Source organism: Martes martes (assembly GCF_963455335.1).
Source record: "Martes martes genome assembly, chromosome: 10".
In the NCBI taxonomy this organism is placed as follows: Eukaryota; Metazoa; Chordata; class Mammalia; order Carnivora; family Mustelidae; genus Martes; species Martes martes.
Genome location: NC_137898.1, coordinates 68,852,518 through 68,880,439, shown reverse-complemented (window position 1 = coordinate 68,880,439; position 27,922 = coordinate 68,852,518). Strand labels below are relative to the sequence as shown.

General features: G+C 37.2%; 1 protein-coding gene across 7 annotated transcripts in view; it reads left to right on the top strand.

Annotated features, from left to right (window-relative positions):
- DLG2 (discs large MAGUK scaffold protein 2) overlaps positions 1–27,922 on the top strand; it is a gene marked incomplete at its 5' end in the record, with an annotated part of 887,937 nt that overhangs the window by 468,101 nt on the left and 391,914 nt on the right. For all 7 annotated transcript variants that reach the window (XM_080815305.1, XM_080815304.1, XM_080815303.1 and 4 more), the window contains one exon: positions 26,897–26,965. In XM_080815305.1, coding sequence (XP_080671431.1) covers positions 26,897–26,965 — 69 coding nt within the window. The remainder of the gene's footprint in view (positions 1–26,896; positions 26,966–27,922) is intronic.

Below are 27,922 nucleotides of genomic sequence, written 5' to 3'. Positions count from 1 at the left end.
AGCAAACATTTACTGTGCTAGGAATGGCTCAGTTATGTGATTATGGGAAGATAAAAAGAAAAAAAGGACACTACCATTGGTCTCCAGGACAAATGCTAATGGTGAGTATGAAGCACAGAAATATACTCTTCTGGGTTTTTTATTTTATTTTATTTTATTTTATTTTTTGCTTTTTATGTGTGTGTGCATTCATATGTGCATGTTGCTGGGGAGGAAGAAAATTAGAGAAGAGAGACAGACATATAATCAATACATGGTTCTGTAGGAGGTTCTAAGGAGAGAGATTGCAGGTGGTTAGAAGTTTAAGAACAGGGGCATCTGGATGGCTCAGCCATTAACCAGCTGCCTTCAGTTCAGGTCATGATCCCAGTGTCCTGGGATTGAGCCTGCATCAGGCTCCTTGCTCAGCGGGAAGCCTGCTTCTCCCTCTCCTACTCCCCCTGCTTGTGCTCCCTCTCTCCCTGTGTCTCTCTCTGTCAGAAAAATAAATAAAATCTTAAAAAAAAAAAGCAAGTTCAAGAAAATTTTATGTGAAAAAGTTAACATAGTGGGGAAACAAAGTTGGTGTCCAAGGGTGATGGAAAAAAAAGTGAGATGACTCAAATAGAAGGAGTGGAGCTGAGAAAGCAGAGATGAACTTATTCATTCATTTATTCATTCATTCATTTCATGATCATTTGTTCATTACTGTTCTTTGCCAGAAGATAATAGAGGTTGGGATACATAGAATAAAAATGTGTTTCCTGAAGTTAGGGAATTCTCATTCTAGATCAAACTTATCAAACTTCTCAAACTTGAATATTTCTCAGACTTTTATGGAAATAAGAATCACCATTTACAATGAGCTCCAGGTAGATGCTGGTGCTGCTGCTTCTTGAACCATACTTTAAGTGTCAATAAACTTGCTTATAGGGAGACCATTATAATCTGACAGTTGCCCTAATGGAGGAGATGCTGACAGTGGTTGTCTCAGTGGACTTAAAGAGTAGACCGTGTGCATGGCCCTAGAAGATGAGTCTGGACCCATACGTAAAATGAAGAGCCTTGAATGAAGGAGCAGAAAGGAATTCAAAACTTGCTTATGAACTTCTTAACCACTGCTCCTGAGCATGGTTTTCTTTCTTTTAGCCATAGTTATGGGTGGTGTGAATAATATTAATGATAATAATGAATAATATTGGGGATTTACAATGGGCCAGTAGTATACTAAATAAGTTACATTATTAGTTCATTTGATCTTCACAAGCATCCTATGAAATAGGTGTCCTTATCCTTCTTTTTGAGAATTAGAGAGGATTTCCAGGTATTTAGAAGTAATTCATATATACTCCAGGGCAGCTGTCAATCCAGTTCAGTGTGAAACAGAGAAAGGCCCCATGATCATACTTTCTGTATTCTATCCCCTATTACTTGTGTATTTTGTATATGCTTCTGTTATCACACTAAATAATAATTTGCTTGCCTGTATCCCCCACTATGCTGTGTTTTATTCATTTTTTCCCCAAGTGTCTAGGATGCAGTAGGTATTTGGTGAATGGCTATATTTTTAACTTCTTTCTGGAATGATCCTCCTACTATCTTTCATGCCTTCTTCCTGAAACTGTTTCTCCCACGTTAAATGTTCTCTCACAGTCTCTACATCTAAAATCACGGTCCGATAACTTCACGTGCCATCTCCTCTATAGAGCCCTTTCTGGTTCTTCCTCTACACACCTTGAGGGAAATGGGCTCTTCCTTCCTGGCAAACTCATAGCATTTTCCTCGCACCTCTGCTATTGCACATTTCATTTTCTACCTTGTACACGTAATTATTTGTGTGCTCATCTTCTGTCACTACTAGACTTTAATACCTCTTTAGGAGTAATAAATCCCTGGGGCACCTGGATGGCTCAGTTGGTTAAGTGTCTGCCTCTTGATTTTGGCTTGGGTCCTGAGCTCAGGGTCATGGGATTGGGCCCTGAGTCAGGCTCTGTGCTGGGCATGGAGCCTGATTAAGATTCTCTCTCTCTCCCTCTGCCTCTTCCCACCCCCTGCACAAGCGTGTTCTCTGTCTCTCCCTCTCTCTCTCTCTCTCTCTCGAAGAAGAAGAAGAAGAAGAAGAAGAAGAAGAAGAAAAGAAAAAAGGACTGATAAACCCCGATAGTGCAGTTATCAAATGGTTAAAATTTGGGGCCAAACTGAACTGGAACTTGGTGTTTGAGGCTAGTTTTGATTTGGTTTCATTGGTTTTGGTTTCTGTTTGGTTGTTACAACATTTCTGCTCATTGACTCAATGATGCTGGGCAAGTTTCTCAACCTCAGTGAGATTCCTGTGGGAAATGGTGGAAATGTCTCCCTCTAAGACTATCTGGACAATTGAGGAGCAGTATGCAAAGAGCCTGGCATTGCCTACATAGTAAGCACTTGAGACGTGGAAACTATTGTTATCATTTGTGTTACCCACACCACACTACTCTCTCCAAAAGTAGAAGCCAATAACATGTTTGAATGAATGAATGTTCAGCCTTTATTATGAGGCTCACACCCTCTATAATATTGTAAGAAGTTACATTGCATTTTTCCTCTACTCCACTCTCTCCCAAATTGTGTACATGATACCAAACATCGTACCTAATACAGCAACCTTCCCATTACCAACTGGGAAACTTAAATTCACTTCTAACCAAATACAGCTATTTGAGAAACAATTTCCAGTTTCTATTTTGTGAAGTCTTAAAATGTAAAACAACATAATTTTATTAAAATTGCTTCTTTAAAAGAGAAATTTGCATATCAGAATTTATTTGGCCCACCCCATCTATCATATGGCTGTATAACAGAATGTTGGTAATGTACAAATGGCTTATGGCAAAGGTGAATTAGACCATTAAAACATAAAAAACAACAACCCCTCAAAAGGTGATAATGAGAGCTCAATGGGGCATTTAAGACATTTAGTACTCACTAAATGAAGAAGTGCTTAACAATCAATTAGGATAAAATATTTCAAATGATGCAGTTCTCAGTAAGTGGTCCATAAAATGTATACATGACCAGGAATGTCCATGGTAAACATGTCTGCTTGTTACTACATTCTTTATTAACCACTCTACACTGTGCTTTCTGCAGTTCTGCCTGCATTCCATGGAGTCTGAAAATGCCTCTGAAATTTCTCATGGGTACAGGGTGCATGAGTTTCACTTATTCTAGCATTACAAATTCACTATTATCACAATAAATGTAACATAGCTTCATTATACAGTATTTTGGAAATAATAACATCAGTGCTGTGAAAGCAAAATTTTAGGTTATTTGCAGCCCCTTATTACATACAATTCACTCGTTCATTCATTCATTCATTCAGAACATACATTGGGCATCAGTCATAGAAAAGCTTTGGAGAACAAAGTAGACCTCATCCCTCTGTCCATGGGAATGTGTCAGGTGGAAGATAGTATATAAGCAATCACAGGGTCCCTTAATTAATCATACAATTAGTATAAATGGTGGTGTAGCATACAAGTAGTATAAATGGTGAGTGCTACAAAGGAAAAGAGCAGACTGCCATGAGGAAATAAGACTGGAGGGAGGGCCAAAAGAAAGCCTTTTTAAAAGAAGTTCCATTTAAGTAGAGATCCAAAGGATAGGGTCAGAATTAGATCGAGAAAGGAAGTTGCGTTAGGTAGACTTGAGTGATTGGTGACCCCTTGGTTCTTCCCCCCCCCCCACTGGAAAAGTTTTATTGAAAAAGAAATTGTACAAATAAACAAGTCGGCAGAGAGGCAGGCCAAGAGAGAGAGAGAGAGAGAGAGAGAGAGAGAGAGAGGAGGAAGCAGGCTCCCTGCCAAGTGGAGAGCCCGATGCGGGGCTCGATCCCAGGATGCTGGGATCATGACTTGAGCCAAAGGCAGAGGCTTTAACCCACTGAGCCGCCCAGGCGCCCCCCTTTGGTTCTTCTGAACAGATGAAGCCGCATATCAGTTTCTTCACATATGAAGTAGTAATAACAGGATTTCACTTATTAAAGGGTAATATTTACCTCTTAGCATTGTTGTAAAGATTATGCATGTAACATGCTTAGTAAAATATTTGGCACCCATTGAGTATTAGCCATTGTTGTTGTTGATGATGATGTTATTACTAGCAGTTTTATCCTAAGTGCAATGGGATACCACTACAAGAGGTTACACAGATTTAAGCAAGAGAATAAATGTCAAGAAATGTGAAAGATCTGAGATTTTTTTTATTTGATATCTAACCAATTCAATTATGGATACTGCTGCATCATCATTGATACTGACAGAAAATGTGAGACTCATGGGTAAGAGATATTATTACTCATAATAATAGTTGTAGCCAAAGTATCAACGAAGAATTGTCTCCCCAGAATTATGTCATCAGGGGTGCCTGGGTAGCTCAGTTGGTTAAATGTCTTCCTTGGGCTCAGGTCATGATCTCAGGGTCTTAGAATTGAGCCCCACATTGGGCTCCCTGCTCAGTGGGAGTCTGTTTCTCTTTCTCCCCTTCCCTTCTTCCTCATGCTCTCTCTCTCTCTCTCTCAGATAAATAAAATCTTTTAAAAAAAAAAGAATCATGTACTCATATCTGATTTTTTTTTTCTTTCTAGAGAGAGAGAGACAGAGAACATATGTGCACCCAGTGGAGGGGGGTGGTAGTGGTGAAGAGGGAGAAAGAGAATCCTACATAGGCTCCATACTCAGTGCAAAGCCTGACACCGGGCTTGAACTCACAACCCCAAGATCATGACCCAAGCCAAAATTAAGAGTCGGATGCTTAACCAACTGAGCCACCCAGGGGCCCCAGATCTGATTTTTTAAAAAATCATTCTGGCAGCTGTTGAACTTACAAGTATTCACATAGTTTTATATCTGTTACTTCATTTTTTACATCATAAGCATTTTTTAAACTGCTGTATCATGTTTGTAACACTAATGTTTAGCGATTACACAATCAATATGATCAATCAATAATATGATCCATAATAATTTATTTAGTTATTCTCCTAATGAAGGAAGTTGAATTCACTTCAGAGTTTTGGCAGTTATCAAGGAACATTTATTTTAAGAGACAAAATGGTTGAAAATGTAAAGCAAATACATTTCTGTGCTGACATGACAGTATAGATGACAGTAAGTATTTGAAAAGGCTGGAAACTGACATTGCCAGTTGGCCTAAGCTTGCAGTTTCCAATAAGGGATGATGCTAATAATGGAACATCTTCAGCCTGATTGTAAAGGTTTACAATCTGTGTCAATAAAATGTTCGATATGTACATAAAGTGAATTTTACATCTACCAAAAACATTTTCTGAGACTGAGAATCAATGAATACTATTTATAAAACCATAACAACTTTTTCCTATGCAATTCTTAGCCAGAGAGGGGGTCAGGGACAAGAAGCTTGTGCATCTCCATCGTTCAAATATTTTCCATGTAAAATGGACTCAGTGGGCTTTTTCCAATGCATTTCAAAAATCATTTTTTAGATTGATATTCACATTTTTAATTATTAGATAGTAATCTTTGTGTTTTTAACTATTAGAAGGATTATTATATAGCATTAGTTAGAATGCTAGATCATCAAATTTGAAATTCTTGTTTACCGCTAACGAAACTCATTAAAAAGATGAATGAATTGCCCATGGACATAAAATTAAATCAATTTCCATTATTAAGTATCTTCTGTGTTAAAGAAGCTGGGTTGGCACTGTGAGAGCTAAGAAGTTGATGGCACATTTCTCACCCAGAAACAGCTCGCATGACAGTGGGTGAAGTAGAGATACAGTTTGCTGTGTGGAAAGTGCTAGGATAGTTGTAACAACTGCAGTGGAGAATAAGAAATGTGTATGAAGCATCTTGCTGGGAAGGCATGGAAAAGACTCATGACGGTGTGCCCCTTGAGTCATAGCCTCTCATCTCATCTTGTGTATTACCTATTTGGAGCTCTAATGCCTTCTTCAGTGTCTCTTCTAGTCCCCCAAGGCCTTTTTTGTTATCCTCGGGGACAGGAAACTCAATCTCTTCATGCAGTCCAATCTGCCTTCCAGTACTCCTGGTGATTAGAAAGGGCTTCTTTGTTTTGTTGTTGTCATTTAAAGTTTTTATTTATCTATTTGAGAGAGAATAAAAGAGAGAGCATGAGTGGGGGAGAGTCAGAGGGAGAAACAGACTCCCTACTGAGCAGGGAGCCTGATGCAGGACTTGATCCTGGGACTCGATCCCGGGACTCCAGGATCATGACCTGAGCTGAAGGCAGTCACTTAACCGACTGAGCCACCCAGGCATCCCTAGAAAGGGCTTCTTTGGAATGCCCTTCCTCTTTGACTCTTCATAACCTTGCCTGTTAGCTTCAGTGCTACCCTTGGGACCACTCAGCAGAAATGCACTGCCCATTCCAAATGAGGCCATTACACAGGTTTTTGAGTTGTTCAGAGCCTTCTCTTTGCCAGGTTAACATTGCTAGTGCCTTCTACAGCTCCTCGTGTGGAGTGTTTTAAAAACACTTATCCTGGTTCTTTTCAAATTGAATAGTCCATTTTGTCTCTGTTTCTTTTCATGTATCCCAAGATCAGTTTTTATATCTAATAACATTCTTGATTCATTACAAGCTTATTATTAAATGAATGTTTTAGAATTTTATTTTCTAATTCAGGCTGGTGATTTATGGTAGGTAGTACAGAATGAAGGTAATACCTATGGCAAAATATATGAGGTGAGAGGAATACATTCTAGGATGAGGAGAACCATATATAAATGTCTAGCGACGTGGAAGAACATGGTATGTTTGATAAATGGTGAGTAGCCCAGAGTTAATATATCATAGAATATGCAGAAGAAGATGGGGCTTAAAGGGGCTAATTTTTTTTAAGATTTTATTTATTTATTTGTCAGAGAGAGAGAGAGAGAGTGAGCACTGACAGACGGAGGCAGAGGGAGAAGCAGGCTCCCTGCCGAGCAAGGAGCCCAATGTGGGACTCGATCCCAGGACGCTGGGATCATGACCTGAGCTGAAGGCAGCTGCTTAACCAACTGAGCCACCCAGGCATCCCTTAAAGGGGCTAATTTTTTAATTACATCATTGAATTAGTGTTGTGCAGAATTACTCTGATAGATGCTCAAAGACTGAATTGGAGAGAAAAACCTTAGAGTGGGAAGTTACTTAATAGTGGTGAAAATAATAATATTGAGCTATTAGTTGAGTACTTACTATATCCTGCATAATATATTCTACATAAATAGCCTTTAATGTCACAAAATTCTGTGAAGTACTCTTACTCCCATTTTATGGGTAAAGACATTGAGACTTGGGTGGACTTAGCAAGGTAACTCAGCTTTTCAGTGGTGGAGCCTCAGTCAAACTCCATTCTTCTGACTTTGGACTGTGCTACACTACAATGATAGCAGGTGTACTCTGACCAGTGTAAGTATTCTAGAGGTAGAAGCAGTATCAACTCATAATTCAGGAAATGACAGGGAGAAAGGAATATAGCACAACTGAGCTTCTCCAGCCTGGGAGAATAGGAGGCTGGGACAGTGGCCTGAGACAAGAGCCAACAGCACTAATTAGCACCAGAACAGTCACTTTTTAGGAAGTGAAACTGGTGACTCCAGACAGGAGTATAAATTTCCCGAGGAAAGTCTGAGGCATGATGGATGTGCCTTGGCTGACAGTTTTTCCTGACCCAGAGTTGGCAATAAGAGTCAGCCATATATTCAAAAATTATTACATTTGGCACTCCTTTAACAAATGATTCAACTTGAACGTAACCTCATTCGTTGTATTTAAAAAACACTCCCCTCGGTGCATAAATTCAACCATCTAACAATTGGCAATGGGAGCTATGCTGTTTAATCCTCATCTATCAGAACAGAAATGCTCTCTCATGTACTTACGAGACTTGATAAGGTTGTTAAAAATTTAGACTATATTATCCATATTTTACTATAATCATGTATCTTCTGACATATATAGAGAGATGAAATAAGTTGGTAGATGAATTAGCAAAATTGATAGGATCTTGTTATTAGTCTGTAAATATTTCAGAGGTGTTAACATTAAGGAAAGACAAGATTATAAGACTGTAGAAGTAATTGGAGAAAATTAGGTCAGAGAAAATTGAAGTTGGTTATTGGAAAAAATATTCTTGCCTGTGAAATTTATTTTTTTTAAACTGTATCTTATGGGAAGTAGTAGTAAGAAAAAAAAATGAAAAGAGAACAAGACTGTCCTTCTTTTCATTTGGTCAGTGTTAGTACAAGTTCCTGAAAATTTTTAAAAGAAAAATTCACCATCATCAGTAGGCTTATAATGGATGGCACAGAACATCATTATGACTTTATGAGTCTACATAAAACAAAATCATGGTTTACCATTTTATGTACCAAATCTTAACTGAAGCCCTATAGCCTGACAAAACCATGCATGTATAGCTTTCTTGAGAAGATAGATATTTATATTTTCATGAAATAAAGATATTTATATTTTCATAAAAGATTTTTCTATTTAAATACATGCAGTGTATATGTATACATGTATACATGTGTTATGTAGAGATGTATGTATACAAATATATTTATAAATGAATATAAATATATAAACATATATAATTTACAGTATGTGATTATAACTCCACTAGAGATTTCCAAATTTAAGCACAGATCTCCACTATGTCTTATAATTACTAAAGAGTACTTAAACATCTGCAAATTCTGAGGGCAGTCATCTTTCAACTACTGATCCTTCTCAAAGCTCTTTGTATACACAACATTCATAGTAGTTAAAAGCAGACTTTGAACCTTGAGAGACTGAAGGAGAATCTTATCTCTTACTACTTCCTATGCCTGGAGAGAAAGCGTTTACCTCTATGAGCCTCAGTTTCTTCTTCTGCAGAATGTTGGCAAAGCAGCCTTCAAAAGGATCAAATGAGATAACGTATGCAATTTAGCAAAGTGCCTTAGACATAGTGAGTTCTAAATAAGTAGTAGAAATTTTCATTACTATTTTTTTTTCATACCTCCTATGTACTCCCACTGTGTGAATGTAAGCTAAATGAGGAAGGGAATTTTTTTTTTTTAATTGTATTCTGTGCTTTACCTCTAGGTCTTAGAGAGTACTCAGCACATACTAGGCATGCAGTATATTTCTGAAATAAATCAATGGGTGAACAATGTAATGAATAATTTGGCCTCTACGTCCAAGATAACCTGGAGAAACAAGTTATTTCTCTTCCTCTCTCTAATGATAAATAATATTTCATATTCAAGTAATTTTTAAAGGCTGATTTGGAGAGTAGAGACTCAAACAAATAGAAGTTTAATGCAACAATTAATATTTTAAGTATAAGTGGTTTTTTTATAGAAAACACAGTTCAGGTCCTAGTAGCTTCACTTAAATATCAGTTTATAATCAGAGGTAGTTGATTGAAAAACAAAAACATTATTCCTTAAGGACAGTTTATATCCTTCCCTTTAAATCTATGCTTTGGTAGTTTTGTTTTTTTCATTTGCTTCTTTGTCAGTCTCTTCCCATGGCATGAAGTTCCAAATACAATAGTGGTAAATCATCTGTGGCCCAAGTATAAGGAGTAAACTAAATGTCAGCAGCTAAAGTCACCGCATACTGGCGGATGTCCCATATACTGAACTTCGTTTAGCCCTAGCAGCCTGTGGTTTATGAAGCTTCTAAGTAGATGGCTTCTCTGATTTTAGGTCAGAGAGGAAAGCATGACTAAACATGAATGTCATTGTCAGGTGGCCTCCCTTCTATTTAAGTTGATGTTTTCTGCTTGTGTGGGACCAGATGAAAAATTTGGTAAATGTCTTAGAAATTTAGAGCTTAAAAAAAAACACAAGTCCTTAATGACACATCATTTTTTTTTTAAAATAATCTTGAGCTATACTTTTCAAGCTTTGTAGTTTGCCCTAATTTTTTTTCACAATTTCATGGGGTCTCTTTTATATGTCATAAAGTGTATGCATTTCAAGTATACAAGTCAATACATTCTAATAACTTTACCCAGTCATGTAACCAATAGCATAAATCAGTTTTAGAATGTTTTCATGTCCCCAATAAGATCCCTCATGCCCATTTATAATTAGTTCCCATTCTCACCCCAGCCCAAGACAACTACCAATCCATTTTCTGTCTATAAATTTGCCTTTTCTGATTAACTTTTGTAATTTTTAATATGTCTTAATCCATGAAAAGCTACCAGTAATAATAATATTGTTTATAGAGTAAGATTATTTTTTCTCATTTTTTCTTTTTTAACCAAAGAAAATATAGCCATTCCATTATTTAAAAACTAACTTTAAAATGGCATTTGACTGTAATCCTAGTGAACATCTCCATATGGGCAGATTAGGATTCTATGATTGTGTGAGCAGCTGCATTGATGACTTTCAGCATTGTGTAAGCAGCGCTGACTGTGGACAGCAGTAAACCCTGCCAAGGCTGGTTGCTTAAATCCTGTATCTCTGTAACTTTTATGACTGCCATTTCAACTCAGTGTTTCCAATAAGGCACAAGTGTCTTGGAGCAGATTAGAATTCATTTACTGTCATTTTCATATATTAAACTCCACTACATATTTTATTCCAAAGTTAAGATTTACCACTGTGTTCTCTAAGTGGTAATAGATTTCTTCCTTATGTGCATTGTCCATATTCTTGAATTTGAGATGGTCTACTAAAAAGTACATTTTCAGGGGTGAAAATATATATTTTCAGGAGTGAAAATTGTCAGGGGTGGTCTATATATAGAAAAATCCCAGGTTTATCTATTTGGTGTCATTAAATGCAACCTCAAATGTTTTTGCTTGATGTAATTGAATATTTTTGCTTTAGGATCCCAGTGGAAGCATTGTAACAAGGATTCCAGTTGGCATGGAATGAGGAGGGTACAGTGGTTAATTCACCATGTTTTCTGCCTTTAGGGAGCTTATAGTTAGCTAGGAAAACAGCCATTTTTATTTTTTTAAACAATTTTATTTATTTATCTGTACAACAAGGAGAATAATTTAGTAAATATGAAGTGGTAGATTAAGTGAACTGTGTTATGGGTTGTTGCCTGACCCATATATTGTGCATAGTAAATGTTGGTTGAACGAGTGTACAAATGAGTGAGGCTATGCCTTGATAAAAATCAAAGGTATATGAAAGGAACTGGAGCACTTACAAACCAATGACATGCTCACAATAAGACATAAAATGAAATTGGGGAACACAATCATTCCCAACAGGGTTTGACTGGATGGTCCCTTTGAAATAAAGTCAACACATTGTTCTTAAGTATTTCAAAGAACCAAGACAGGAAAAAAAAAGAAGAAGAAGAAGAAGAAGAAGTCTAAGAAAGCAAGATACACAGCATTAGGTGGTTATTAAAATAGTGACCTTTGATTTAAATCATGGCATTAAAGAATCCTGAATGAGTTCATGAGTTTACCGTATCCAAATAGAGCTAGGCTGAGTGTGAGTTCATACACATTTACACACACACTCACATACATACACATATATATACCACATATATAGTACCCTCATTGATCCTACTCTTGGAAGCAATACGCTTAAAAGGAAAGGCTGTCAATGAACACAGTGATCAAAAACTGGATAATTTCAGTGAGTGATAAATAGAAGTGCTATGAAAGAAATAAAGTGGTGTAAGACGGGATGAGAGACGAGTGTCTTTTTTTTTTTTTTTTTTTTTTTGACAGAGAGAGATCACAAGTAGGCAGAGAGGCAGGCAGAGAGAGAGAGAGAGAGAAGGAAGCAGGCTCCCCACTAAGCAGAGAGAGCCCAATGCGGGACTCGATCCCAGGACCCTGACATCATGACCTGAGCCGAAGACAGAGGCTTTAACCCACTGAGCCACCCAGGCGCCCAAGTGTCTTTAGTTGCAAGTCCAGAGTAGACCTCTGGGGAGGTTGCCTTCTAGTGGTAACCTGAATGAGAGAGAAGACCTGGGGCATAGCAAGAGGTTAATGCAGATGCTTTTAGAGAGGAACTAGTGAGGATATCTGAGCTAAGAAGAATGCCAGGATGGCTGGGTCTTGGGGAATGATGGACGGAGTAGCAAGTAATGAGCCCTAAAAGATATCTTAGAGCCCTGGAGGTGACTGTGAATTTTATTTCAGTTGGAAGGGAAGTCTCTGGGAAGTTTTCTATAAGCAGGGGAACCGTATGATCTGATTTCATGCTTTAGAACAGTCTCCTCACAGTTTGCTATGAAAAGTAGCTATTAGAAGGACAGGAGAAAAATCAGTTAGAAGGCTGTTGCAACACTCCAACAAGAGAAGGTGGTGTTTCCATTAGGGTGGCAGCACTGGGGAGGTGGGAGTCGGTTTTGGTAGAAAAGAGCTTGTTAATGAATTGGTTGTGGAGTATAATAGTTGCAAGTGAAGAATCAATGAAAATGCCTAGATTTTTGTACTGAACAGCTGGTGGAGAAGGCTGCTGTTTATTTAAAAACTGAGAGAAAATGAATTCGCATGATCAAATGAATAGACCAATGTCCTTTCTTGCAGATTATATTATAAATACTTGAAAATTGTTTTCTTCTATTGTTTTCTTCATTACATGAGGCGTAGTGCTTTTTTAATTTATTATTTTATTTTATTTTATTCTGTCAGTGTTCCAAGATTCATTGTTTATGCACCACACCCAGTGCTTTGCATCTTGTGGGTGCTAATGACCGTGTATTATCTGATAAGGTGATTGGGACATTGAGATATGAAGAATCCATGTCTGGGCCTTCTAGTGTGTTGCACTATAGTAAAACTTCTGGCTTCTTAAAAAGAGATTATTTTTTAAATTTTTTGCAAATGTTAAGAAATGTGAAGAAGAAAACTGGCCTACATTTAAAATTTTTCCTTTACAACTTTTCAAATCCTCTCACTTGGATCTTCAAGGAATTGTAACTTGCATGCAATTTAGTTACTAAGAGAGTCATTTTCATTAATGAGGATAAATGCTACATTTCCTTCATTTGGGAGTTTGTCATTAAGATTCAAAGACAAAGCATTTTAGAGTTTTGATACTTTACTTACATTGATATTTTACATTTGAATTTTCTTTACATTGGTTGTCCAATGGCTACAAATGCTACATATTGTCAAGCTTTTCCTAGCCACAAAGACCAAAACAAAAAACCAAACAAAAATTGCTTCGTGTTGTGAAACTCATCCCCAAGGAAAACAAGAATTTGTTTAAACAGAGTTTGCTGCTGACTCCTAGTTTCACCTCACTGGACCAAATTAAAAGTCCACACTAAAGGACTTAGAAAGCACTGCACTTTTTTGTGTTGGGTTTTAGGTCCAGATTTTTAGTTCTGGTAATGAGTAGCAGCTTAGCTGAGCAAACAACCACATGACTACCTTGAGCATATTCCAGCGAGGGAGGATATCAGAGAAGGAGGCAGGTCTCACCTTGGGAATATGAATAGTGTGAAGAAAGGAGGGAATGAACAATTAGCAATTAGCCTTTTACTTTTACATTCCACTTGTTAGTATATTGATGGCGATGACTTCTCTGTAGTGGCCATTGTGAGGAAGCTTTAGTATTCATACTTGTCTTCTTAAGACCAGCTTCCTCTTAAAGCTCTGGGCTGTCTCTGACCCTTCTCCAGCTGTTTTATATACCTGGGTATTACAGGGGACTCTTTCTAAACTGCAAAAGTGACTATATTTTAATATTACTTAAATTTTCTCATGACCTCTTCTTTGCCTGCAGAAGGTAATCCAAACTCCAGGAACCAGTTTCCCTTGTTTCATATTTAAGCTTTGTAAGGTTTTTCCCACTATCAACCAAATTCTCATTTTTGAAACTGTCTCCCTGCTCCCATTCTTAGCTGCCATTAGCTCATATTCTCTTGGTTTTCTCCTGCTTCTCAACTCACTTCTTCCTAGTCTTCTTTCCAGTTTTCTCTTTCTCTACATGTGTCACAATGTTGATTTTCTGCAGGTCTTCCAAACTTTCAGTCTTTTTTATCACAGTGTTTGTCGGAATATCCGTGGCTTCAAATGTACTTCAAATGTTGACTCCAAAATGTACTTCTTTACAATAGAACTGTCTACTAAGCTTGAACTCTAATGTCTACCTATGTTATGAAATGTCTCTACCTTGATGACACACAGGTTCCCCAAACTCACCACATACAACATTAAAAGAATTATATTCCCCCCAAATTTGTTACTCCCATACTACTTTTTCAGTATGAAGTACCAACATTGATCCAACAACCCCAACCTAATACATGAAAGCTGTCCTAGACTCCTCATTCACCCACCACGCACAACTGCCAAATCCTATAGATCCCATTTCCTCAATGTTTCTTAGCTCTAGCCTTATTTTCCTTCCTTAGTCCCTTGGTTAGTTCAAGTTCAGGTCACAAGTTTTAGACACCTTATGACCAAATGATACTGCCTCCCTGGAAAGTAATTTCCATTTACTATTCCCCATGCTTCACACTTTACAAAATTTATTTCACATATATTGCTCCATTTCCCCTCTAGAGCCATCTGTGAGAAGGCCCTATATATACATTATACTGATGACAGAAACATCGATAGGAGTGTTTGGGTTTTAAGATTGTCGAGAACCTAAGAAAAGGATAAATCCCTAACCGAAGACCATCAGCTCTGGAGCTCATGCTCCTTTCCCCATCACGTACTGTTTCCTACCAGTGCCCCATAAAGTAGATGGGGAAACAATTGTTTCCTCCTCAAACTGAGGGAAAAAAATCAAAACAAGGCAAGTGAGAGGACTTAACTAAGGTCTTTGAGCTCTCCTTAGGAGCACAGTGGGAAAACCCACATTTCTGACTTCTAGGCTTCTGTTCTTTTTTCCATACAACTCTGCTTCCTAAATATTGTCAAAGAATAAAAAGAATGTGAAAAAATTTCCTGAAAAATATGTTTTGTGTATGAAATAAAGGAATACTCAGGGTCATATCAACTAATGCTTGAAATCCCAACAGGTATACAAAAATCTTCCCATTCCAGGTTCTCTAATTGTTGGTGCATTTTGTTGTCCTTGGCCGCATTTTATGTAAAATTCCACATTAAAATCCATTTTCCTTTTTGAAGTTGCTATGTTGGTGGAACTAGCTGAGACTTGATTTAAGTTCTTATAGGTCCAATTTTTTACTTTCCTTGTGAAGAACAGTTTGTGTGGAAAGGAGCTTTTGATACACATTCTTACATTACCTCCTGAGATGCAGCCTGCATACTACAGTAGCTAAGAAGAGTGATGTGCAGTCTGCCCTCCAAAACCAAAATGAATAAAGGCAGCAATATGCCTGCTGTATTAAAATACTACCTTTTGCTTCTGATGTTTCAGGCTCTGAGACCAGGCCTATACGGGCTCAGTCCTGAGGGGAGAATACTAAGATCAGCATTTGAAGTACACCTTCAGAGTCTTACACTACTTAACAATGATGACCAGGAGTTTGAGACTGGCCAGTGTCTGGGCAAGTCTTATTTATTATTGAACTTCTGTCACAGAGAAGAATATGAAGAAGTCTCAGTGTCACAAGACAGAGGAAACAATGGTCTAGAAATGGGATCTGCGTTCTCATCTCACCTTAACCATTCTGGTCATGCATTATAACCTTTCTAGGTCTCCCCTATAAGAAGACTGTGAGGTCTCCCATGATATTCTTTAAGTATAAGGAGAAAACTAAAATTTAGGTGATAATCCTATTAGGCATTCATAAGATAGAAATTCTCATCACCCACACATCCAATACTGGTTATTGGTTTGTTAGTTAAAAGTTTGGACACAACTGTCATTGTTTGGAAGGAAAAAGAAAAGATACTTGTATGTTGTCATTATTTCACCTTATTTTTTTTTTAATTTTAGAGAGATCATACATGATCACATGAGTGGGGGTAGGGGTGGGTGGAAGCCACAGAGGGAGAGAGAGAGAGAATTTTAAACAGGCTCCATGTCCAGCATGGAGCCCAAGGCAGGGCTCAATTTCACAACCCTGAGATCATGAGCCAATATCAAGATCTTGTGGCTTAACCACCTGAGCCAGCTAGGTGCCCCTCAACTTAAATTTTAAACATATAACTATATAGTGGCACAGTCAAATCAGTGGTTTGGTGGTATTTTTATAAAGTAGTAGAATTTCTCCTAATACACCTCCTCTAATTTTTTTTTTGAGTTCCATGTTATTAATGACTTGATTGAAGCTGTTCACCATTAAGTAAAAGCACATTTCTAACATCTTTGACTACATAAGAAATTTGGTGCCCTGAATTTGATCCACATTTTTTTTTCATATTTAGATGTTTACCCCAGAATGCATGCTTTCTTCATTGCCCATAATTTTAGTTTTCAACAGATCATCTTCATTAGTCCAGAGTTATACGGTATCTTTCTATAAAGCCTCAGTACTCTTAATTTGTCTGATATCACTTATCAGATTTTTTAAAATATGAGGATCAAGATTTTCTCTACTATCATCAACCTCTGGCCGCACTTTTTATGATGTCATTTTCTAGCATCTAAGTTGTCCATTAATTTCTTTAAAATGTTTAGTATACCAAGTTGATTAGGAAGGCCAAAAATCTGGCGTCCATTTTTTATGAAGTTCTACTTCATTTTTCTTGCATAAAGCACAGCCTTAATTCATTATCCATGCCTTTCAATTTAGATTTCTTTAAATTTGAGTCAAAATCAAGAGTACGCTGTATCATTTTATAATTATTTTCTGACTTTTATATAATTGTCTGTCTCACACCTTATTTGGCAGCAGTGTTTTGAACTACATATAATTATTATGTCTTTCTAGATCAGTAATTGTTTTTACAAGTGACGTGTCTTTTTAAATTTTTAAATTTTTTTTATTGAAGTATAGTTAACATAGAGCATTATATTATTTTCAGGTATACAATATAATGATTCAACAATTCTACACATTTTTCGGTACTCATCAGATAAGTGTACACTTAAGCACCCATATCCCCCCCACCTAACTACCTTCTGTTTGGTAATCACTAGTTCATTCTCTGTATTTAAGAGTCTACTTTGGTGCTTATTTTTTTGTGTGCTTATTCATTTGTGTGCTTTTCTGTGCTTATTCATTTTTTTGTGCTTATTCATTTCTTTTGTTTCTTAAATTCCACATATGAATGAAATCATATGGTACTGTCTTCCTCTGATTTATTTCACTAAGCATTATATCCTCTAGTCCATCTGTATCTCTGCAAATTGCAAGTTCTCATTTTTAATGGCTGACTGTATATGTGTGTGTGTATGTGTGTGTGTGTGTGTGTGTGGTGTGTGTGTATATCTACCCCATGTTTATCCATTCATCAATCAATGGACGCTTGGGTCGTTTCCATATCTTAGCTGTTGTAAATAATGCTGCAATAAAATAGGGTTGTATATATCTTTACAAATGAGTGTTTTCATTTTCTTTAGGTAAATACCCAGTAGTAGAATTAGTGAACCAAATGGTACTTCTATTTTTAATTTTTTAATAACCTCCGTACTGTTTTCTACCACTTCATATTCCCACCAACAGTGCATGAGGGTTCCTTTTTCTCTGCATTTTTATGCCAACCTTTGTCATTTCTTGTGTTCTTTTTTTTATTTTAGCCATTCTGACAGGTGTACAGTAATACCTCATTATGGTTTTCATTTGCATTTCCCTGATGATTAATGACATTGAACATCTATTTATGTGTCTATTGACCATCTGTATTTCTTCTTGGAAAAGAAAACCTGACCATTTTTAATTGGATTATTTGTTTTTTATGTGTTGAGTTGTATAATTTCTTTATATCTTTTGGATATTAACCCTTATGAGATTTATCATTTGCAGATATTTTCTCTCATTTACTAGATTGCCTTCATTGTTTTTTCCTTTGCTGTGCAAAAGCTTTGGTGTTTTGAACTGCATATCATTAGTAAGTCTTTCTAGATCAGTAAATTATTGTTGATAGAAACAATTCTTTTTGTACACTCATATTTAATGAGTGTGTATATTTAAATTACATGAGTATAAAATGATTATAATAAGAATAAACAGATTTGAGAACAGTTACAACTGAATCTTAGTAAACATACAAGTCATATGGAAAGAATGAGACTATATAGGCCATGAGCATTCCAGTTGCTATGAACATTGGTCAGCTTGTCACTGGGGATGAAGAGAACTCGTTAATCTATAAAAAAGATGTTGATTAAGAGAGCTCAGTAGTTGGGACACCTGGGTGGCTGATTCATTTGAGTGTCTACCTTTGGCTTAGATCATGATCTTAGGGTCCTGGGATCGAGTCCTGCATTGGGCTCCTTGCTCAGTGGGGATCCTGCTTCTCCCTCTTCCGGCTCTTCCCCCTCCTTGTGCTCTCTCTCTCTCTCTCTGACAAATAAATAAAATAAAATAAAATAAAATAAAATAAAATAAAGAGAGCTCAGTAGTAAAACTTGTGGACTGAACAATTAAACTGGAAGAGGACCAGTGATGATTTGCTAAGAATGCATGGTCCTTGTCTCTTATTATAATTAATAATTACATGAAAATGTAAAAGACATTTTGTCATATTTGGAGATGTTATAAAACTACATGAAAAAGTGAAGTTCTGTAATGGCTAGCACAAAACTACATGAAAAAGTGAAGTTCTGTAATGGCTAGCACATCTTAGATACTCAATACATATTTATTCAGTTGAATTGATGACCTAATGTTAGCTCAGCTGTGAAACTAGATCAAAATTAATACCACTAAATTTGATGATGGTAGATATTAATTAACATCTTGAGTTTCTAAAGCCCCATGTACAAGTACACGATAAAATTGATTTCAAATCATTTGATGTCAAAAATATATGAGATGTTAGCTTAACCTTAAGTTTAACGATACAGTTAAACAAACTTTAAAATTCTGTGTTATCTTGGGATCCTCTGGAAGGAGTATGGAATATAGGTAGAGGAAAGTCAGCCTCTCCTGGCACTCAGCCCAGGTTTGAACATATCTGGATCTCTGAATTCATTTCTGGGTTCTATAATTCAAGTAAAAATCAGAAAAAAAGATAGGGTGCCTGGCTGGCTCAGTCTGTAGAGTGTATGACTCTTGATCTTGGGGTTGTGGGTTTGAGCCCCACATTGGATGTTGAGATTACTTAAAAATAAAATCCTTTAAAAAAAAAAAAAAAAAGAGTGCCTGGGTGGCTCAGCCAGTTAAGCATCTGACTCTTGATTTCAGCTCAGGTCATGATCTCAAGGTCATGAGATGGAGTCCTGCATCAGGCTATGCCAGCCTATGCCAGACTGTGTGCTCAGCAGGGAGTCCACTTTTCTCTTTCTCTCTCTCTCTCTCTTTTGTCCCTTCTTCCCCCACTCTCCCTCTCACTTTGCCACTCCCCCTGCTCATACTCTCTCTCTCTCTCTCTCTCTCTCTCTTAAATAAGTAAATAAATCTTTAAAAAAGTAAAAATATGTATGCCTGGGTGGCTCAGTTGGTTAAGCATCTAGCTGAAGGCAGATGCTTCAGCTCAGGTCATGATACCAGGGTCCTGGGATGGAGTCCCACATCAGGCTCCCTGCTTAGTGGGGAACCTGCTTTTCCCTCTGCCTACCATTCCACTGGTTTATGGTCTCTCTCTCTCTCTCTCTCTCTCTCTCTGACAAATAAATAAATATAAAATCTTTAATTAATTATTTAATTTTTAAAAAGAAAAATGTTAGAGTATAGAAAAAAGATAGCTAGGAATCTTAATATTGTCTAATAAAGAGTCAGAAGCATTAAGAATGTTTATTAGAAAGAACAGAAGATGCAAGAATATCTGTCCGTCTGTGGCTACTGTGGCTATATCAGTATTGCACCAAGAGAAAGAAGAACTTTTCAATAGGTATAGCTGTTTCACTGCAGATCATATTTCCCACATGTATAATAGGTACATTAAGCTAAGCTTGTATAAAATGAAACTCAATTACATTCCTAGTATCATTGTCCAAGTTTAGGCATTTATTAACTTTCTTTCTCATGATGATTTCCACTGGTCTCCCCGCTTGTAGATTCGCTCCTCTTCCTTCCACTTTTCAGAGTATTTTTAGGTTCACCTTTCTGAATCATAGATAGCATCATATTGATCCCCAACTTTAGAGAGTTCACCATTGCCATCAAGATAAAGTCCAGACCTCTTGGCATGGTATTCTCTGCCCCCCTTGACCTACCCCAAGTCAGTTTCCTGATCTCATCCCTGCCTAGTCTGCTCTGGCCAGGCCAAACCCTCAAGGTTCCCAGAGCACAACATGTACCTTCAATCCTCCATGATTTTGATCATACTCTTCTAGCTTCGCAGAAAGTCGTCTTTCCCTTCCACACCATTTAAAATATATATACATCCTTCCAGATCCAGCTCAGATGGTTTGTCTACCAAATATACCTAGAGATTGATATTGAAAAATGTTATCTATATGAAAAGAGCCCACGTGGTTTATTTGATTTTACTGATTTTATTATCAAGTATTTATTGAGTACTACACCATTAAGGAATCAAATAGTCATCCCAAGCACCTAACATGATCCCTGGTACATAGTAAATTCCCAGTGAACTTTTGTTAGATGTGACCAGGAGATATAAATAATTATATGAGACAATTCATGTTAAGTATCAGTAAAGCAATAGGAGAGATACCCAGCTTCATGTGGGAAGGTAATAGTTTTGGCTATGTTGCATTTGAGGTACTGGTTGGATACCCAAGAAGATGTACACTCTTCTTTTTAAGAATGGCAACTTAATGCATGTGTATGAAGACAGGGAAAGTAGAAAAAGAGAAGAAATAAATAATAAGAGAGATCAGATAAATGATACAGGTGTTCAAGAGAACGTGAAGAGTTATAAATGACAAGGAGAGATGAAAGTTATTCAGAAATGTGAGTGAAAATGAAACAGAATAATGAAAACATATCAGGAGGTATTTTACTTGGATGGGACTTTGCAAGGCACATTAAATTTCATTGTTATCAGCTTGTTAATAAAAGACCCCAAAATCTTTTTGTGTTCTCCATAAAATGACATAGTTTTAACACTACAACATTTTGTAAAGACCAGTTATCCTGTCTCTTATTGCTTTAGAGTTGGAGAAAATTAAAAAGCCATTTATCACCACCATCGAGGTCCTTTGTGTTGCATGTGTAATAAAACAGTTTCAAATCAGATGCTCAACAAAATTTTAATTTCACACAGCAATAGGATTGCATCTTTCAGCACCATTCAGATGTCATTTTCTTAGGCAATAACCAGAGTCTTTTACTTGGAAAATCAGGGAGTTCCTGGAAAAGTGATTCTACTGTTATCTAGCTCAGTTTTAGTCAATGACAGCATGATTTTTAGAAAGACAATAGGGCTATTACCTCTCTCTAAACCTGAAAAGGTCTTGGTAAAATTGACCTCCACAATTGCCTGATTTGCCACTTCAGCCAAGCTGCCTAAGTACAGAGGTGCCACAGGATTTCTACCACATGATGGGACTTCGTCCCCAGTGTCATTGCTGTGACATTCTGCTGAGCCTTCTGATCCCACTCACTCACCATTCACTGTCACTCAAATGCTCATGGATGTCCAAGGCTCATTAATAAGGTGGTGTGGATAAGAGAGAGAAGGCACTCTTTTAAATAACCTTCATTAAAAAAAAAAATGATCTTCAAAAGCCACTGATATGCAAGTTGGATAGATATGGTGAATATAATGGCTGCTGTTTTATGCAAAACAAAACAGTCAGATTCAGCATTTCCTAACAAAATGTTTGGGATCCTCTATCTGAACTAATCACAGAGCTTTGCTTTAACTTTTCTGTAAGGCAACATGATTTGTCTTGGAGGAACAAGTACTTTAGAACCAGCAAACATGGATCCTACTCTTGCTACCTACTAGCTGTGGTCTTTAATTTCCTTCAAAAATGGGCATAATGGTTCGCTCTTGATGTTATTACAAAGTTTGAAAGAGACAGGAATGGGGCCTTGCAGATAGATGGAACACAGCGCAGAGTTTTCATCCTTCAAAAAGGCATTTATGAAGCATATTCTGTGGGTCAGCCCTGAGCTGAGAATGTGCAAATGGATAAGCCTCGCTCCTTGCTCTGAAAACAGGCATGACTTAGTGGGAAAAAATGACAATAACAACAATAGGCATATAAATGAATGGTGGTGATTCTCAGTCTTAGGTGCTATTTTGGATGTGTGGAAGACATGGGATGGTGCACATAGCAGCATGTCATTGGCGCTGGGATGGTGGAGGGCATATCCTAGAACGCGTTACAGAATAGATTCAATTGTGTCTTAGAAAAATGATAGGAGGAGAATGATGGCCGTTTTTGATAAGATTTTTTTTTTAAAGACAAGGGTATTCTGAGCACTTCGGTCTGCAATGTTAAAAGCTTGGCGTTTTAGCTTTTTAGCTGAGCCTTCCTCCCATGCTGCCGCTTCCCACAGTTCTCAGAATTCCATCTGACTGGTCTGTGCCTGAGGAGCTGAAAGGGCCAGGCAGTGGTTACCTGTAATCTGTTCATCGTGGTGGAACTAGCCGCACACTATTTATGCAGTCAATAATATGGATTGCATGGACCTGCTCGGTTCCAGGGGGAAGATGTTCGGTGTTCTTAAAAAATACAAGTTATTATCACCATCTGGTAGCTCCTAATACCCACTGCAAGTGTTCCCCCTTCAAGTCCTGCTTATACATTGCTATCAGGGAAGAACAAAAATTCCCTTGTGTCTGTCGGTCTTGACTATCCAGTAATTCGCTGTATTTGTCTTAGTGAGGTAAGAGGGTCATTACATGGTGTAAAAGGCTCTGTTTCTTCAAAATTTACACACTAGGAGAAACTGGCTGACTTTGCATGTGTAATATACGAGGCGTCAAATTCTGTGAGCACTTCACGGTATCTCCCACATTTAAGTGTCACTAAAACCTTAAAAGGGACATTACTGGAATAATGTAGGGTAGAATAATAATTAGTGTAAGGTAGTGATAAGTAAAGAAAGATTACTGGATATTTCTTTGTTTAATTGTATGGGCTAGGCTGGAGGTGAGGAGGCCATCAGGAATTCCAGTCACTCATCCGTCTTGGTTAGCAGGCATCATTGATCTTTACCCAAAAAGGACTGTTGGTACTTTCCAAACCAGTGCCATATAGATGGTAAAGGAAAGGATTAAACGGTTTAAACCAAAAATACAATTAGCAAATAAGCATATAGAAAACATGGTCATTTTCACTAATGAAGAAATACTTATAAATTGGAAGTATCATTTTGTACTTATTATCAATTTTTTAAATTATAATGTTAGTGTCCATAAGATTGTGGTGAAATTGGTGTGTGTATGTGTATATATATATATATACATATATATTTAAAAATATATTACATGGAATACATACACACACACACACACACACACATATATATATGTATTAGAGGCAATAAAATGATACAAAGATTTAAAAAGTAATTAATAACATAAATGAAGAACCTGGTGAATGTTTCCATTTGGGGAACATAGTCAAAGGAGATTGTCAAATAAGAAAAAGTAATTGATGGGCGCCTGGGTGGCTCAGTGGGTTAAAGCCTCTGCCTTCGGCTCAGGTCATGTTCCCAGGGTCCTGGGATCGAGCCCCACATCGGGCTCTCTGCTCCGCAGGGAGCCTGCTTCCTTCCTCCTCTCTCTCTGCCTACTTGTGATCTCTATCTGTCAAATAAATAAATGAAATCTTTAAAAAAAAAAAAAAAAAAAAGAAAAAGTAATTGATATCAATATGTTCATGCAGCATGTTTATAACATTAGAACAGTAGTATTAACCCAAATATCTAACCACAAAGAACAGTTAAATAAAATATATCTTCAGAAGAAGTAACGTTATATAATACCAAAAGAATAATTTTGGAGACCCTATAAAAATGCTTAAATTATAACGAGCAAATGTGGGATATAAAGCTATATATGGTCTGTGTATGTATGAAACTGTATGAAGCACATGTGGACATAGAGTCGGTAGCATAGCATGGAAAGTACACACATTGGCAACAAGATAGGCTTTAGTTTGAATTCTAGTTCCATATTTGCAAGCTGTTGATTTCTAATAAGTCGTTTAGGTTTTGTGTGTTTTGTATTTTTTATATATAAAATGTGGCTATTCATACATGCCTGCAGGACAGCTGCAATAATTAAAATTAGATAATTCTGTGACATCAGAGACAAGGTAATGGGATTATATGTGATCTTTTTTAACTTTCTCTTATTTTGATTTTCATTATTTTATAATATTTTTACAATAGAAAATACATTTTTTTTCAATTTTTTAATTTCGTTTCAGTGTAACAGTATTCATTGTTTTTTCACCACACCCAGTGCTCCATGCAGTCTGTGCCCTCCCTAATACTCACCACCTGGTTCTCCCAACCTCCCACCCCCCGCCCCTTCAAAACCTTCAAGTTGTTTTTCAGAGTCCATAGTCTCTCATGGTTCACCTCCCCTTCCAATTTCCCTCAACTCCCTTCTCCTCTCCATCTACCCTTGTCCTCCATATTATTTGTTATGCTCCACAAATAAGTGAAACCATATGATACTTGACTCTCTCTGCTTGACTTATTTCACTCAGCATAATCTTTTCCAGTCCCGTCCATGTTGCTACAAAAGTTGGGTATTCGTCCTTTCTGATGGAGGCATAATACTCCATAGAGTATATGGACCACATCTTCCTTATCCATTCATCTGTTGAAGGGCATCTTGGTTCTTTCCACAGTTTGGCGACCGTGGCCATTGCTGCTATAAACATTGGGGTCTAGAAAATACATTTTAATTTGATATTGATCACCAAATTTATATTATACTCACAAATACACATCTTGTGGCATTGACTATATAACTAAAAGAAATGATCTAAGTAATTTTTATTCAGTGCTAAATATGTTAAAATACACATTCTGCTAAATCATATTAGTTTATTAACAAACACTTAATGTAGCTTTTACCATGTTAACAGACACTGTTTTAAACATTATATTCATTGAATCCTTATAACAATCCCAGGAAGAATGTACTATTACGATCCTGATCTCACAGATGAGAAACTGATCTGCAGAGAACTGTAGATCACTTGAGTGAGGTCACATTGGTCCATGTGGTGGAGCTGGGATTTTAACTTAGGCTCTGGCTACATAGTCCAGCTCCTGAATGCTATGCTGCCTCCCAACTGTCAATCAAACCATGTTCAGGGAACATAGATAGTGGTCGCCACTATAAAGGATTCCAGGAAACATAGGACACCATCCTTAACTTGAACAACATTCTCTAGTTATTAGCTATGGTGCCCATATTCTGCTCCCTCAATCTCAGATAAATGTCATCCATGTCACAACTAAATGCAATTAAGAGAGATACCACTTCTCGTCCATAATGACTGGAGTTCTGGATGAAAATCTGGAGCCTACTCCTTGACTCTCTGTGACAATGTTGTTTTCTGAAGTATGTGCTGAGAAATTGTGGAGTTGCGTAAAAGTGTCTAATGTTCTGCAAACATCTGCCTCGGGTTTCTCTTTATTCGTATATTTGTGTATATACAGCTTCATAGCCTATATATACATATGTATGTATATGTATATATCTATATCTGTAACTAATATTACAACTAAGATACTAAATCAATACTACAAACTAAAATTACATACTGAAATTAATAAAATTTTATTAATAAAATTACATACATTTTATGATACATTTGAACACATAGGAAATCCACAAAGCATTACTTTTGGGGGTTAGATTGTCATTGTATATATCTGATGAAACTTTATCTCTAACTGAAGAGTATTCTGAGATTGCAAAACACGTTCTTACAAATCTGAAAAATTGCCACCATTTGAGAGACGATATAACACGATGGTTAAGAACAGTGGCTCTAGAATCAGACAGTCTAGATGCTATCTCAAAGACAAGTATTTACCACGTGACTCAGGACAAGTCTCTAAACCTCTCCATACCTTAGTTTCTTCACCTGTTAATGGGACAGTGTGTACCTCATAGGGTTGAGAGAAGTAAACAAATAAATTTAGACAAGGGATTCAGGCTATATGAGAGCTCAATGAATGATAAGCATTATAATTTTTATTGCAACTGGTTATCTATAAAATCAGTCTTATTACCATGCAACCAAAACAAAATATGGATATCATTAAATTCTAAGACTGGCAGGACACCTGGGTGGCTCAGTCAGTTAAGCGTCTGCTTTCGGCTCAGGTCATGATCCCAGGGTCCTGGGATCGAGCCCCGCATCAGTCTCCCTGCTTCTCCCTCTACCCCTCCCACTCTATCTCTCTCTCTCTGTCAAATAAGTAAATAAATAAATAAATAAATAAATAAATAAAATCTTTTTAAAAAAATTCTAAGATTGGCATGCAACCAGAGGTCTCATTTTTTGAGTTTTTGTGTTCACCCAACAACTGAATTGTTATTAATTTTACAAGTAAGTGTTGCAAGTGTGAACTAATATGAAAACTTATACTAATTAAATACTTCTCCAGTTTTCAAATCCACTGTTTAAAAAATGTGTTATAAAAATATTCTTCATTTAAAAAGTAATACACTGCATCATAATGAAATTATGAAAATTACCTCTTCCAAATACTTTTGTTTCTTTTCATGTTTTTCTGTCATTTCAAGGTTACTTTTGAATAATACATGCCGAAATCAAGTTATAAGGAAATATTAACCCCTTATCTGGTATAGTACCAGATTTTGGTGGATGATTCTACTTATTATCGAAGAACATTTTATCTCTACTGTATTTCTTTCAAGATTGGTTCTTTCCTTGACAATAGGACTGATTAGAATGTGCAAAGACATTTTAAATAAAAGATCTGTATTTGTTTTTTCTTTCTTTTGTTGCAGTCATTCTCAACACAGCACTGCAACCCGCCAGCCTTCAGTGACTCTCCAGCGGGCCATCTCCCTGGAAGGGTAAGATAAGAATAATATGGAACCTTCTCTTAAACTAAACTGCAGCCTCATCTCTAGGGCATAAAGAAATTCTCTGCCTTCCTTCCTTCCCTTCTTTCCTTTCTTCCTTCCTTCTGTTGGCAAATATCTATCAAGCTTATGTTATATGCCAAGCACTGTGCTAGGTACTATGTTTAACAAGTCAAACAAGATCTCTTCTTTCCCTTCAGAGGGCTCATTGCCTACTGGGAATGGCAGAAGTACAGACACATATTTGCATCCAGTGTAAGCATCACAAAGGAGATGCATGTAAGGAATTAATGGAAGATCCAGGAAGGCCATCTAGCTGAGAATGGGCATCAAAGAAGGAGGGGGAAGCAGTTCAGGATGGTTTCAGAGAAGGCATAACTGTCAAGCTGAGAACTGAAGCCCCTGTGGGTATTTGCCCGACAGACACTGGAAGGAAGGGTTCTCTGAGCAGAAGAAAGGGCACGTGCAAACACAAACACATGAGCAAGCATGAGGTGGCATAAGGCCTTTAGGTGATTCAGAGATTGGCCTAGGGTGTGTGAAGCAGTGGGGCAGGAGAGAAGAATGGAGATGTTGGGGGTGCCTGGGTGGCTCAGTAAGGCAAGTGTCCAACTGTTAATTTCAGTTCAGTTCAGGTCTCCGGGTTTGTGAGACCCAGCCCTGGGTCAGGCTCTGTGCTCAGCGAGGAGTCTTTTGGAGAGTATCTTTCTCCCTCTCCCTCTGACACTACCCCTGCTCACACAGTCTCTCGAACTCTCTCTCTCAAAAATAAATGAATAAATTTTTAAAAAGAAAAAAAAAAGAGAATGGAGTTCTTGGTTGGGTGGGCTTACATTTTAGAGGACTTAGTTTTTTGTTTTTCTGAATTCACCAATCAGATAAAAGCTGGAGGGGGGGGAAGGGGTTAGTATTTCCCTCCACTTGTTTTATAATTATAGCTGGTTTAAT